The sequence below is a fragment of the Eleutherodactylus coqui genome, chromosome 1 (assembly GCF_035609145.1).
Source record: "Eleutherodactylus coqui strain aEleCoq1 chromosome 1, aEleCoq1.hap1, whole genome shotgun sequence".
NCBI classification, from domain to species: domain Eukaryota; kingdom Metazoa; phylum Chordata; class Amphibia; order Anura; family Eleutherodactylidae; genus Eleutherodactylus; species Eleutherodactylus coqui.
The window spans coordinates 488,149,620-488,165,286 of record NC_089837.1 but is presented as its reverse complement, the minus strand read 5'-3'; the positions used below and the strand labels follow the sequence as shown (position 1 = coordinate 488,165,286).

Genomic DNA, 15,667 nt, shown 5'->3' with positions numbered 1-15,667 from the left:
AGCACCAGAACCAAGCTCAGTATGCAATATATATATAAATCTTCAGAACGAAACTCAGTACATAAATATAGTTCCAGAACCAAGCTCATAACCTAAATACCGCACTAGAACCAAGCTAATTGCATAAATACAGCTCCACAACTAAGATAGGTACATAAATACAGCGCCAGAACTAAGTTCATAACATAAATACCGCACAAACCCCAACCTCAGTACATAGATACAATACCAGAACTCAGCTCAAAATATAAAAGCAGCCCCAGAACCAAACTTATGGCATAAATACTGTAGCAAAATTAAGTGACTGTGACGCAAGTGGCAAGGGTGCCAATGGGCTGACAGTAGAGCGCCTTGGAATATGAGAGTGGAGGAGACAGAAACAGGAGGAGGATGATTGATGTAACTGCACAAGATCATCTAGCCAGGCAGAGGGGCCTGGATGTTTTTCTTGAGCGATACAATATTACATGTTACAATCATTAAAGGGGTTGTCCCGCGAAACAAAGTTGGGTTATGCACTTCTGTATGGCCATATTAATGCACTTTGTAATGTACATTGTGCATTAATTATGAGCCATACAGAAGTTATTCACTTACCTGTTCCGTTGCTAGCGTCCCCGTCTCCATGGTGTCGTCTAATTTTCAGCGTCTAATCGCCCGATTAGACGCGCTTGTGCAGTCCGGTCTTCTCCGTGTTGAATGGGGCTGCTCGTGCTGGAGAGCTGCTCCTCGTAGCTCCGCCCCGTCACGTGTGCCGATTCCAGCCAATCAGGAGGCTGGAATCGGCAATGGACCGCACAGAAGACCTGCGGTCCACCGAGGGTGAAGATCCCGGCGGCCATCTTCGCAAGGTAAGTAAGAAGTCACCGGAGCGCGGGGATTCGGGTAAGTACTATCCGTTGTTTTTTTTCAACACATGCATCGGGTTTGTCTCGCGCCGAACGGGGGGGGGGCTATTGAAAAAAAAAAAACCCGTTTCGGCGCGGGACAACCCCTTTAATAACTTTAGAAGGGTCGGTGATTCAGGGATTATTCTGATTTCCAGATTGGAGTTAGGAAGGAATTTTTTTCCCTAAAAGGGGTTTTCAAGGGAAATACTATTGTTGACTATCCTCAGGATAGGTTGTCAATAATTGATTGACTGGTGTTCATCGCTCGAGGACCCCGACCGATCAGCTGAGCGGGTGTATACTGTCATCACTGTAGTAACGCAGTGATCAGAGCAGAAGCCTACACACCGACCTCCATGCAGTGGCTGAAGCTTGTAACTGGGGGCACATCTCTCACTGAAATCAATGCGCCAGCCACTAAATGGGAGGTCAGCATGGAGTCTTTCGCTCCAAATACATAGAAGTCAGAGCACAAGCCTCCGCGCCAACCTCCATATATTGCCCGGCGCTTGTAACTGCAGGCACAGTTCCCATTGATTTCAATGAGAGCCATTCCTGCACTTACAAGCGCCGGCCACTGCACGGAGGTCAGCGTGGAGGCTTCCACGACTATCTCGCCCATGTGAAGGTGACCTTAGTCATTTTCTCTGGAAAGGTGGGGGATGGGATTCAGAAATTACGTTGTTTTTTTTGTTTGTTTTTACGGTGTGCACCATGCGGTATAAATAACATGATGGTATTATTCTCAGGATAAGTAAGATTAGAGTGGTACCAAATTTATAGAGTTTTTCTTATGGTTTACTACTTTTTGCAGACTAGAAACACTTCTGAAACAATATTTTTTTTCGGGATTACTGTATTCAAAGGATCTTAACATTTTTATTTTTGGTTTTTGAGGGGTTTTTTTTGGGAGACTAGTTGTAATTTTTAAAAGTATCATTTTTCGGCAGGGTCTAATAGGCCATGGTTATGCTGGGGTCTCACTCCCTCTGTTAGCTTTTTTTGGAGGCTGTGTTCACACTGACTAAGGCATCTGAATGCCAGTAGGTGATTGAGCCTGCCCTGCAATTTATCAGGTGGTGCGTATTTGGCTTCTTTTTCTGTGAGTTAAGGCATCCAAAGGGTTAAACTGCCAGGATCGGATGGCAGTTAAAGCAGCAGCCCAGCTCACTTCTGACAGCTGGGATCCTGCTGTGAGGCACATGCATCAAAAGAAAATCCATTAGAGGCCGCTGTTAAAAGTTGTGTGGGTGGTCGGTTAAGAGAATGACAAAGGTCGATGCTCAAGAATATAAAGCTAGATGAGTTTTATATAATAGTTTAGGATTGGAGAGATACTAGTGTGATAGCCAATATTACACAATATTACAGAGCTCTGGGGCCTAGGTACGACCGCAGACTCTGCACCCCTTATAATAATGCCCCGACTTTCATATATAGTTCATTGCTTTATTTATCTAAAAATGTACATATGCAAATAAGGGACGATACAATGCCTCTACAGCGCCATCTATTAGAAAGTGGCATTCCTGCAAGTCAATGTCTGAACTTTTAACTGGCTTTGTAACAAGGACTGGGAATATAAGCCAAAGCCAGAGTCTTCTCCAGAAGAAAAAGATAGCCATGTACAGACAGCTGTTTTGGGGGTTTTGCCCCCTCATCAGTGTACAGTTAATTGCTGGATGACATTGGTTAGGAAGGGTATAGTTTCTCGTGGTGACTTTGACTTATATTCTCAGTCATGTAACAAGTCCCGGTAAAAATGTCAGACATTTGGGCCTAATTGTGGGGCAACACAGGATTTAGGATGCAACGCAGCAGATGGAGTAACCAAAGTTCACAATATTTATGGATAAACACAGAAATAAAAATGATCAATAATAGTATAGCAATAAGGCCTTATACACACGCAGCATATGGTCGTGTGAAAGAGCCCTTAGGCTGGGATCACACGGGTCATATTCTCAGAAGAAATCTCGCGGTTTTGCCGGGGAGAAAAACCACAAAGTTTCTGCTGGGAAAGCGCAGCTTCAAAACCCGCGGCACTCAGCTGCGGGTTTAGGAGCGGCTTCGCCGCATGCTTTTGAGTTGCGGCCAGCTCTCCCGTAGGGGAGAGCACGGACGCAGAAAGAATGGACATGCCGCATCCCGGGAATCCACGCTGCAGCGCCAGCTTCTGCCGGCTTTGCCGCGACAGATTCCCTGCCCCGTGTGGACGAGATTTTTGACAAATCTCATCCACATGGCTGGCTAATCCCAGGATTAGTGGCCACAGGCAGATTTGCTGCAGCGAAATTCCGCAGGGAAATTCCGCGGTAAATCCGCCACATGTGACCCCAGGCTTATAGTTACACAGTTAAACATTTTTCTTTAGAATTACCTGTCGCTAACTACAGCTACCCAGATCCTATGGATAATACTTTGTGCACCATAGGAAGTATTTCTGGAAAAACAATATCAATAACATTGACTATTATTAGTACCGATCCGTACAGTATGTGGTTATGGAATGTATGGTATGGCAACACAGCTTCCCCTTAGGGTTTAATACTTCGATACAGTCTCTTAGAGAAGCTGGTTCCTGTATTCATGTATAATGTCTCTTTAAGTAACACAGTCCATAACCCAGGTTTGAGTATCAGAAAATTGCACAATGTTAATTTCCACAGTATGAGCCCTATCCCCTATAGCAGGCCTGCTAACAAAGCCTCTTTAATCCTTTTCTTAGCGTGCATACCTATTGTGAGATTGAGGCTAGCCTCACTTACAATATGTAATGTGGGAGTACTGACTTTGACTGACCCAAGCTAGTCCATGGTCAGGAGTACTTTTTCACCACGAAGTCCACCTTATCGGGACGATCACCCCACTTTCCCCAGTTAGTAAAGGACAGGGGTCCTTCCATTTTAGCCCGGAGAGCTGCAAATTGTCCAAATGCTGTGTGAGTATTTGCGTTTTTTAAAGGACACAATCCTGTGGCTGTTCTGAGGAGTGGTGTTTTAGTTTGCTGAGCGGACGTAACAAGTTCCTTGCACATTGACTTACACGGATGTAACCTTCTAAAAGGTGGCAATGTAGAGGCATTGTACCATTTCCCATTTATATATTAAATTTCTCAGGCCTTATAAACCTCCTCACTCCTACTAGGTAAAAATGTTAAAGCATGCTGTGGTGCCTAAGCTAATTAGAAGAGGAATGTTGAGTTCCATGTTTTCCAGCATAATTTATTACGATTTTATTCAATCTCTATTGTGTTATGTGTAAACCTGTTTGCTGTTGCATTGAGAAAGTGGTTGGACCCGAAGACCCTGGAGGGCCCTTCCAACTCTACCATTCTATGATTCTACATTGAAACATCCTGTGTAGAGATGAGCAAGTATACTCGCTAAGGCACATTCCTTGAGCGAGTAGTGCCTTAGCCGAGTATCTCCCCGCTCGTCTCTAAAGATTCGGGGGGCGGCGGGGGGCGGGGAGCGGCGGGGGAGAGCGGGGAGGAACAGAGGGGAGATCTCTCTCTCCCTCTCTCCCCTCCGTTCCTCCCTGCTCTCCCCCGCCGCCTGCCGGCCCCCGAATCTTTAGAGACGAGTGGGGAGATACTCGGCTAAGGCACTACTCGCTCGAGTAATGTGCCTTAGCGAGTATACTTGCTCATCTCTAATCCTGTGTTTTAAAAAGTAATTGAAGGCTCCGCACAGAATTAGAAAAACATGGCTGCTTTCTTCCAGAAAAAGTACGACTCCTGTCCATGGATTGAATTTGATATTGTTATTCCGCTCCACTGAAGTATGGTAAATGGAACTGCGCTATAATACCCAACACAAGTGTTGGACAGAAGTGGCACTGCTTTTAGAAGAATGCAGTCATGTTTTTCTAACCCTCTGCAGCCCCTTTAAGTAATTCTGTTCATTGTTTGCTTTTATAGATCTTTTACAAATTGTCTTTTACAGATTGGATACTGGAATGATATGGATAAGCTGGTTTTGCTTCAACATGAACCTTCCCTTAGAAATGATTCATCAGCAATGGAAAACAGGACAGTTGTTGTGACCACAATTCTGGTAAGTTTGCTTCTTCTTCTATTTTTAAATAATCTTTGATATTTAGATTATTCTCATGTGGCCAAGATCTAAAAGTAGAGGATCATGTAATTTATAAAGCATTAATGTAGCTTGAAGCCTGAGTGTGTCCCAGTTTTATCGGGACAGCCTTAAGTTTTGCCATTGGATATCTTTTGAGTGGAACTTTTTTTTTCCAAGCAGTCAGACTTCAGTTATCAATGGATTTGCATAATTAGTGGAAATTGATTTAAATATATATTTTTATGACAAATTACCACCCACAAAATTGATGTGTGAATTATTTTTAGACCAAATTAAATATCACGATTATTATTATTGTTTATTTTTATATTTTCTTTATTTTTTTATCACTTTTATTTTGACATCTTTTAATTTTTTATTTTAATTTTTTCAACAAAAGTTTCAGAAAAAATTTAAATTGCTTTAGAAAAATGAAGGAAAACAATGGCCAACAATTCAGTACAATTTTTGTAAAAAAAAAATGGTAAGGTTTGGAATTGAATAAAAGTTATAATAATTGAGTATTTTATAGTACACTGAATGGACCATTTTTGAGAGACACCCACCTAATAGAGCGTTGGGCCTCTTTTCGCCTACAGAACCATAGCAATTCATCTTGTCATACTATACTAGGTATTGAAATCGTTCTGCTGCAGTATTGGCCCATGTAGAGAGTAGAGGTTCTTCTAATTTCTGCAAATTAGATGAAAGTTTTATATGTTCTGATCAGCTAACTGGAAGGGTTCATCGGTTCTTACTGATTGCTCCAAAATTTTGACCCTCCCCATCAGCACGGTGCACCTGAAATCTGGGATCATCTGACCAGGCGATGTTTCCCACTGCTCAATGAACCAATTCTTGCGCTTTTTTGCCCACTGGAGTCTCACCTTTCCATTTGTCCTAGACAGGAGTGGCGCTGGAAATGGTCATCTGTTATTATAGTCCATCCGTGCTAATGAATCATGAGGCATGCAATCAGACATGTTAGTTGGAGCACCAGTGTTGTATTTGGTTGCAGTTTGCTTGACTATGCTCCGCCTGTTCGTCAGAATGATTCACATCGCTGGATGTCTTTTCTCGATGATATTAGTCTCAATATAATCTCAAAACTATTGCTCAAGAAACCCAACAAGGATTCCCAGTGAAGTCCGGGCCCCGGCTAGTCTAGCACCGATGACAAGGCTTGTTGGAAGTTGCTCAGATTGCTTGAGTATTCTCATTCTAGTGTAGAGTCACAGAAAACTTGCTCACATGAATTCATGCTGCACTCCGGGGTCAAGTGTCTTATTTCCAGGAGATCCAAACATGAAAGGGCAGGTGTCTCTAATAAAGTGTCCAATCAGTGTATATAGAATACAAAATACGTGTTACTATTATTATTTACTTTCCTTATTTTATGATATTATTTTTATTTTGCCCATTTTAATTAATTGGCTAAAATATTACGGTATATTACAGTGTCTGGCAACTCCAGTTCTCAGAGCACCTCAACAGGTCATGTTCTCAGGATTTCCTCAGTATTGCACAGGTGATGTCCTCAGACATTACCACAGTTTTTACTATAGGACATCGTGAAAACATGACCTGTTGGGGTGCCTCAAGGACGGGAGTTGGGATACACTGGTGTATGGCATATACAATATATAGATTTTTTTAGATTTTCACCTCTAATAATTTGGTTTTGGAACACGGGTTTCAGACAAAGTTTAAGTTGCTTTCGAAGAAGCCAGCAGTTTAATACTATTTTTTTTTATTTAAAACACCAAAAAATATAGATGTTTTAGATACACTGTGGAAGACAGCAGCCAATAGTTACATTCTATGGATATTCAACAAAAAAAAAGAGAAATATTTGGGATTAAACAACAAATTTTATATAGTATATAAGACTTTTGAAGTTCATCATTAGTGATGAGTGAACTTACGAAAAGTTCGGTTTGGCCACTTTGTCGAACTTTTGCAAAAAAAATTAATTCGGAGACAAAATTAATTTGAATCGAATCGGAAGTTCACCAAAACCCTACAACCGGTGTATATCACTGCCTAAGAGCAATAATAGCCTTGTATAATACTCTGAGAATGTTAAACAGGGGGTTTATGGCTCTTAGACAGTGCTATACACTGCTGTCAAGTGAACCAAACCAGTAGAACTCTGTTTTTAGTGGAACTTTGTTAAGAGCTCAGGTCAGCATCGTGCTGGACCCAACTTTTAACAAAGTTCGACCCAAAAAAGGGTTCTACTGGTTTAGCTTACTCAACACTAGCCGTCATTAAATATATGCATTCAGGTAGTAGCCCATATATTGGGGAAGGCAATTGCAAACCAACCCGCAAAAACAGTGTGCCAAGAAAACGTCACAATGACGTGACCCTAGAGGTCGGTCATGACTCGGTGCTTGCACCAGGGGACCTTAGCTTTTACAGTAGCCCACGTCTGCATTAATGTTATTTATTCTTGGCATTAATGTTCCCATTGTGTTTGTTATTTATGTGGCAAAACTAACAGATTATCCAAACAAATGCATGCAATATAAAATGTTTTTTTATCACATTACCAAGTAGAGGAGTGTAACATATTCCTGATTTACAAATCTTTTATATTGCAGATATATAGTAATAAAAATATCATTTATATGTCTCTGTTTTGCTCTTTCACTTCCAAATTTCCTTGCAGAATAAATTGATGTTTTCAGCACCAGGGACAGTTTATTTCTGCACTGTCAGTAGTTATCGCTGTCAATGTGATACATTCATTTCAGTTAAATAGTACATTCGCAATTTAGTCCATTGACATCTAAGTCACTAAACAGAACAAATAAAAGCCGAGAAAATCCTTGTGTTTCATTCTAGAATGGTGGAACATAAATCCGGGTTCTTTATTGTGCAGTTACAGTATATCAAGTGTATTTGTTAGCTTCCAAACTCAGCCCTTCAACTCTGCCCTTTAAATCAGTTGTCAAAAAAGGCGGGTGGAGGGTGACCTTTATTGTCTGGACTTTCCACTACACTTCCCTGCACTTTTCACCCGCTCTGATACACTTGACATTAAAATGATGAAATAAAGAAATGTATTTTCAATGGGAGTTACATGTTTAGAAGATTTTTGTTTTGCTTTTATTTTTAACTTTTTGACTCTTAACTGTAGAGCCCTAAAGTTGTAAAGCTATAACATTCCCAGTATTACAGGACACGATGCAATTCAGGAACAGTTAGACTGCATTTGCATGATGCTTTATAGACTCTGTGAGCTCTTTGTACGGTGCATATTTTTTTTTTCCTAAAAGATTCAGTAATGGGAAATCATACTTCAGTACAGTCCTCCTCTTTTCAGCCTCTGATGAAGAATCCTATTTTAAGAAATTGATCAAGAAAGAACAGATTTTCAAGATCCAGCGACCATTCCTTGCTATGGCTCAAGTATAAATCACCATTGTAGTCTAAATAGTAAAACTTTTTGTTTTTTCACCTTTTTTTGTTTTTCCTTTAAATCTGTACTGTGGATGAATATCCTCCTGACTTTATAATCACCCCTTACATAATTGTTAAAAAATGCCTTAACATGATATTATGGCAGAATAGTACTGACACGGAGTACAAAGTTCCCCGAACTACGTTATTAAATCAAAAATACATATTAAAGCTGAATGCTTTCTTTAAACTCCTATGTGTTATAAAGAAATCTTTATACATGAGTTTACAAACACTATCCTGTTCAAAGCAGTATATACTGTATATGACATTGACTTCTTAATTAGCACTTTATCAAATTCTGTTTAACTAAAAAGTTGATTCATTAATTTAGTGGATTGATTAAATTCTGTCCTGAGTGGGGAAGGGGAACGGTTATATTACCTGCAGTGTTTCTTCTCTCTCAAATCTACAGTCAACCGGTTCATGGTTCTATTTTCGACCCTCTGAGATGATTGATGCAATCTTCAGACTACCTAATCCCCACAGTGCATTGCTCCTGTTAAGCTCCATTGAGATGGGACCAATGTCAGGCAAATGATGCCCGACACTCGCCCCTCTGTGTCCCTGCTCCTGTGCTCCTGCACGGGAGCTACTAGCGCTGGCTCGCTCACAGAGCGGCCAGCAGGGGGGCGGGAAGGCTGCAGGAGATTTTCTCCTCGCTCTACCCCCGCCGCTCTCCATTGAGTTAACATAGCGGCCATTTAGTATTGAACAGCCGCTATTTACACTGAATGATCAGCTCATCGTCCATCGTTTATGCAGCATAAATCATGGACGATGAGGTGATCGCTCAGTGTTCAGTGTAAATAGCGGCCGTTCAGTACTGAACGGCCGCTATGTTAAGTCAATGGAGAGGGGTGGGGGAGAGCGAGGAGAGAAATCTCCTGCAGCCTTACCGCTGTGAGCCAATGATACTAGCTCCCGTGCAGGTGCATGGAAGCTAGTACGTGCGGGGATGAGTGTCGGGCATCGTTTGCCTGACACTCGTCCCGTGTAAATGGGTATTTAGAATAGCAATGCACTAAATGCTATCCTATTAGAAGTTCACCTGAGAAACAATCAAAGATATTTATTTGCATATGTTAATATGTAGTGGGGCTCCTTTGGCCCTAATGACATTGGATACTCTCTGTGGCATACCTTCTACTAACATCTGATAAACTTTGGCTGATATTTCCTTCCATTCATCCTGCGAACGTCTGTCGAGTTCTCTCAAAGAAGAGCGATGCTGTTTATATTTCCTGGCCCGATATTCCAGTTTGTCCCAAAGATGTTTAGTAAGGTTCAGGTCAGGACTCTGTCCAGCCGGTCCAATTGTGGAACATCCATATCCTCAAACCAACATAAAACAGCGTTGGATTTGTGAGAAGGCGTGTTGTATTGTTGGAAGTATGGTTGACCATTCCCAGAGTATTGCCACATTGTCAGCGGCACATTATTATCTAGAATGTCAGGGTCACCGCTGTGTTCATGGTTCTTGCTACTACAACCTACGGACTGAGACCATGCCATATAAAACATCCCCAGACCATAATGGAACCTCCTCCATACTTAACTGTTGGCTCAACACATTTAGGCCGAAGGCATTCTCCAGCTATCCTCCACACCCAGGTATATTCATTTGATTTGAAGATAGAGTAGTGTGATTCATCACTTCATAGAACGTTCCTACATTGCTCAACTGTCCAATGATGACTCCTTGCATCATTGCAGATGGGCCAATGTATCTTCTTTGAGAGAACTCACCAGATGTTTCCAGGACAAGTGGAGGGAAATACCAGCTGAAGTGTGCCAGACGTTAGTAGGAGATATACCACTGAGAGTATCCAATGTCAATAAGGCCAGAGGAGCCCCAATAAGTATTAACATATGGAAGTAAATACTACTTTTAATTCTTGCTCAGGGGTCCAATTACTTTTGGTAGGATAGTGTATGTGCTTTTTAATTGAACAGAGTTAGTCAGGTGATCAGTGCTGGCCAATTAGAAAATTGCTGCATCCCTCTTGGGTGACTGAAAATAGGGTCTGGACCAGAAGATTGGAGGGGTAGCAGAGAAGAACATCTTCAGGTAATATACCCCCTCCCCCTCCTGTCCTAAGACAGAATTTTGTCCTGTAAATGGAGGGTTGCTTTAAATGAACATTCTTGATTAAAATTGGTTATATAACCAAAATTTGTATTTGAGCATCCTTGTCATATAACTTTATATCACAATTTAAGTTGTTTATACTTATTAATCAGTTTGTTGGTACATGGAAACTGTCAACAGGTAAGTAAGCTTCTGCTGCTGCTGACAGATTTATATTATGAACTGCAAATATTCTTGTTTAGGCCCCCTGTCCACGGGCGATGCGAAGTCCCGCAGCAGATCCCCGCCGCGGGAGCAGGAGCCGCCGACGTTTCTCCGCCGGTCAGCCCTATCTGATAGATAGGCTGGCCGTGGAGAATCGGGGCAATTTACAGCATGCTGCAAATTGCCCGCCGCGAGCGGAGAATCGCAATGATTCTCCACTCGTGGACAGGTGCCGGCGCTTTCCATAGCAATGCTATGGAAAGCGTCGGCCGGCAAAATCACGCCCGTGGATAGACACCCTTAATTCCTTAAAATCCCTTCCTGATTATTTTTAAATATATCTTCAGAGAAGTCAGGGATTATTTCCTTCGGATACTGGGCTCCAAATCCAATGCCTAGTTCTGGGAATATTTTGTGATGGCCCTTATACCAGTATTCTGGCAGAAATAGGTCACAAAATTTGGCACACACATTTTTTGTGCAATATTTTTCCATTTTCTTTATTTTACACTGTACTGATCACGTTTGAAAAAAATGGGCAGGGCTTAGTGGGATCGGTATAGCCATGATTTGCTATAATTTATGCCAGAAACTGGATTACATTATAGTGCATATCTACATAACTTCATAGCTGGTGAAGATCTTACTTTCGGGTGTATGAATAGGCAGAAAATGTGGAAACGTATTGAAGGGGTTATCCCACCAAAAATATTTATCATCTTTCAACAGGATAGGTGATAAATGTATTATCAGCGAGAGTTTGACTGCTGAGACCGCCAGGGATCACAAGAAACCCCAGTGAATGGAGTGTTGACTACGGCTCTATTTACTTTCATGGAAGATAGCAAAGCACATCATGTGACTACCTCCTTAGGTAGCAAATGGGACCGTGGTCATGCATGCACACCACTGCTCCAACCACCCAGGGGATTTGGGGTGCGCCATTTTAATGCTCCCTGGGGTCCAAGTGGTCAGTCTTTTATACATTAGTGATTATACATTTATTACCTATCCTGTGAATAGCTGATAAATGTACTTGGTGGAATAACCCCTTTAAGGGGTGTGTACCTCTTAATACATTATGTGAACTTACCTGAGTGCACTTTTTATTAAGGGAGGCTAATTATATGGCTGTCTTAACAAATTTAGGCCATAGTGTTAAATGATAAATAGTTTTAGTACTGAGTTCAACAGTATACAATAATGTGATAATCTCCACCTAGCAGGAAAAATGTTATCACTTCATATTATGTCTACACTACACAGAGAATTTGGAGTTGTATAGCAGAAAAATGGTGCTCTGACTCCTATAAAGATACACAGTTGCAAGAAAAAGTAAGTGAACCCTTTGGAATTACCTGTATTTCTGCAGTGATAACTAATACAATGTGGTCTGATTGCTATCTAAGTCAGCTTTAGGCAATTTAACTAAAAACACACAAACAGTTGTACCATTCGCGTCTTTTATTGAGCACATTGAGTAAAAATCTGCAATGCAGGGAGAAAAGTAAGTGATTATAATAATCTGTAGATCCCCTTTAGCAGCAATGACCTCCACCAAATGTTTACTATAGCTGCAAATTAGATTCATTTCATGCTGAAGAGAAATTTTGGACCATTCTTCCCTGCAAATGAGTTTCAGTTCATCAGTTTTTCTGAGATGCCTTGTGAGACAGCCCTCTTCAGCTCATGCCACAGCGTCTCAATAAGGTTAAGGTTAGGAGTTTAACGTGTCCAATCTAGAACACATTCTTTTGCAGCCATTCTTTAGTTGATTTACTTGTGTATTTTGGGTCGTTGTCTTCTTGCATCCCCCAACGTCATCTCAGCTTGAGGTCCATGACTACTGTCCATACATTTACCTGTAAAGTTATTTGAATTCATTCATCCCTTAAAATTCATTGTCCCCTCAATGATCACAAGGCATCCAGGCCTCAAGGTAGCAAATCAGCCTAAAACCTGCACTTCACAGTTGAGATGAGGTTTTGGTGTTGATGGGCAGTGTTATTTTGTTTCTACAAACATAGTGTTCTGCAGTTTTGCTAAAAATTACCACTTATGTCTTATCTGTTGGTAGAACATTTTCCCAGAAGTATTGTGAAACATCCAGGTGGTCTTGGACAAACTTGAAATGGCCCAAAATGGTTTTTTTTGGATAGTAGTGGCTGCCTTTTTTCCATGAACACCCCTCTACTTCAGTGTTTTCTTCATAGTGGACACAAGGGTTTTGCAGTTTTTAAAGTCTTCTATAGGTCTTTTCCTGTTCCTTCTCAGCTCTTTCAGGATTTCTCTGTGTGATCTTAACACTCCTACGGAGAGTAGTCCTAAATTTTCTGTTTGTAGATAATTTGTGCAACTCTGAATTGATATAAATCCAGGTCTTTTGTAGCCTTTACAGCATTGTTCATCTCTGTAATATATCTTCTGAGGTTCTGTGAAAGTCATTTGTATTAAGGCTTAGTTTACATTAACCAATTGTTCGTTTGAAGAACAGATGTCAGTAACCAGGTTTTGTGTGCCTTTATTTACTGGGCAAAGCACTTGTAAACCACAAGCTTCCAAACTCATCTCCTCAATTGAAATATGTGTTGCCAATTAGCTTTTGGAGAAGTCATTGATATAGAAGTTCACTTATTTTTTCTCCCTGCACTATGGATATTTAATCAATGTGCTCAGAAAAAGACATGAACAGTACAATTGTGTTTTATTAGTCAGAAGGTGTTTGTGTCTTAGATATTGTAACAATCAGACCACATTTTATTAGTTATCAGTACAGATAACCAGGTAATTCCAAAGGCTTTACTTAATTGCAACTGTATTAGGCAATCAATCACCATAGAACAGATCTTCTGAGCTAAAAATGGCATGATGTTAAAAGGTGGGTGTTCACTTTTAGGCTTCTTTCACATGGCCGCTGCGATTATCGTCCGCCAGGATCGCAGCCAAAAAATGCATGAACAAGAGGCAGCCGCGACCAAGTCGCAGCTGCATCTCCTGTTTACTCGCCCATTCAGACGGCTGGGCTGCAGCGTATATACGCCGCAGCCTAGAATACTGTCGGCCGAGGAGAGACAGTTCAGCTCTGCTAAATTCCCATCCCCTTTCCTCCCCCTCTCCGCCCCTTGCCGGCTGCCGGCAAAGGGAGGCGGTGTGAGCTTAGCAGAGCTACTGCACTAAATTCCCTCCCCATCTCCGCCCCTTGCCATCTGCTGGCAAGGGAAGGTGGCGGGATGGGGCGGGAGTTTAGCAGAGCAAGTCATGCTAAAATCCCTCCCTCTCAAGCCTATGGGAGCTGCCAGCAAGGGGAGGGTGATGGACTTTAGCAATGACAGCTGCTGCTAAACCTCTTCCCCCTTCCCTTTTCTGGTAGCTCTCATAGGCTCCCAAGTCCTTACTTTTCTGGCGTTGCGTAAAAGCAGTCAGCCAGAATGCGCACCGTATGCGCTATCTTTGCCGGCTGGCCGATTTCACACACTAAAAAAATCACCCATCTGAACAAATGCTTTGGAATCCAATACTTCAGATAGGCGCGATTTTTCGGCCGGCATTTTATCGCGGCAAAATAGCTTGTGTGAAAGAGGCCCAAGTGTGCATGCATGTAGAATGTGACTTCCTCACTAAGAAATACATTATAGTCAAATTCCAGATTGGCAAGTGCATTGATATACAGCAAACCTTCCCCATCCATTCAGAGGATAAAACAAATAGGTCAGTAGTGAACATCTCTAACTTAAACAGTGTATATCTGTATCTGGTCTAGTGGCAGCGGATATAAGCCAGACAGGTGTTGGGGGCATTATTAGGTCTAGCTTCAATTTGGGTGCGACTGATCAGTCATTATTGCTTTCATTAGCAATGGTGTAACAGGTGGGATAGAAGCACTTTAGATAATAGTCTAGGGATATTTTAGAATATAAATGCTAGAGAATTTAGTGTTATAGTGGTAAAGCCCTTTTACACATGACGATTCTCAGGCACAGGAACACATGCAAAACACCAGCTGCAGGGAGAGCATTCATTTTCCAAAGTGTATCTATTAAAAAGCTTAGCTTATTAACATGTAATGACCCGATGCAGCAGATGGAACACAGTTAAAACAGGCATTGAATACTTCATAACTGCATCAGATATTCAAGCGTTAAACTGGTTTTCCAGCAGCCTAAATGCTTTGAAACCTGCTCAGGGTGGTGGAAAAACATAAAAATGCCATACCCTGCTTACATGATCCCCTACCACTCCTCATCCACCAGTGCCCGATCCCCTTCTTGTTGAAGTGATGATGTCAAGGACACCAGGGATGTATAGCTGTAGCAACCAATCACCATCCAATGATTATCTGCAGCAGTCACATATGCTATTGGTGGGCGTCATTGCTGCTGTTGTAGAGGAAGTGGGGAGCAGGAGGGCACCGGTCATTGGTGGAGTGAGAGCATTGGGGGATCATATGAGTTGAGTAGGACTTTATGTTTTCTACCAACAGGTTTCAAAACAAATTTGGGACTGGATAACTTTAACGGGTTAGCCTGTCCTTTGAATTAATTTCTAAATAAGCAGGATTGCTTGTAATACTCATTTTTTTTATCAAATAGTTAGACCCACAACCCAATAGAAATGGTAAATCCAAGTGCCAAGTAGAGACATGCAATAAGAAGATTTTTCAGCAGCAGCCAGCCTGTTTTTTGATGGTCTCCATGTAGCAACAATAATTGATTGCTTCATATTCTAAAAAAAAGTATTAAAAAGTGTAAATAACAAAAAAGTTAATCAAAATATACTCTATTTAGAAAGATTTGATACTACTTAGCTCATACTAGTCCTTCATGGCTGCAGTCTTGGCTCTGTATTATGGCTTCAACCCTGCAGTCCAAGTCACCATTAGATCCAAGTTCGGTTCAGTAGAACTGCGTAGGGTCCAGGAGTTGCGTCTGTTAAAC

General features: G+C 41.5%; 1 protein-coding gene across 4 annotated transcripts in view; it reads left to right on the top strand.

The window, feature by feature from the left end:
* GRIA4 (glutamate ionotropic receptor AMPA type subunit 4) overlaps positions 1–15,667 on the top strand; it is a 396,500-nt gene that overhangs the window by 307,128 nt on the left and 73,705 nt on the right. For 3 of the 4 annotated variants that reach the window (XM_066594081.1, XM_066594082.1, XM_066594083.1), the window contains exon 9: positions 4,838–4,948. In XM_066594081.1, coding sequence (XP_066450178.1) covers positions 4,838–4,948 — 111 coding nt within the window. Of the gene's footprint in view, positions 1–4,837; positions 4,949–8,300; positions 8,334–15,667 lie in introns of those variants that run through there. The other variant, XM_066594084.1, reaches the window with a different exon arrangement.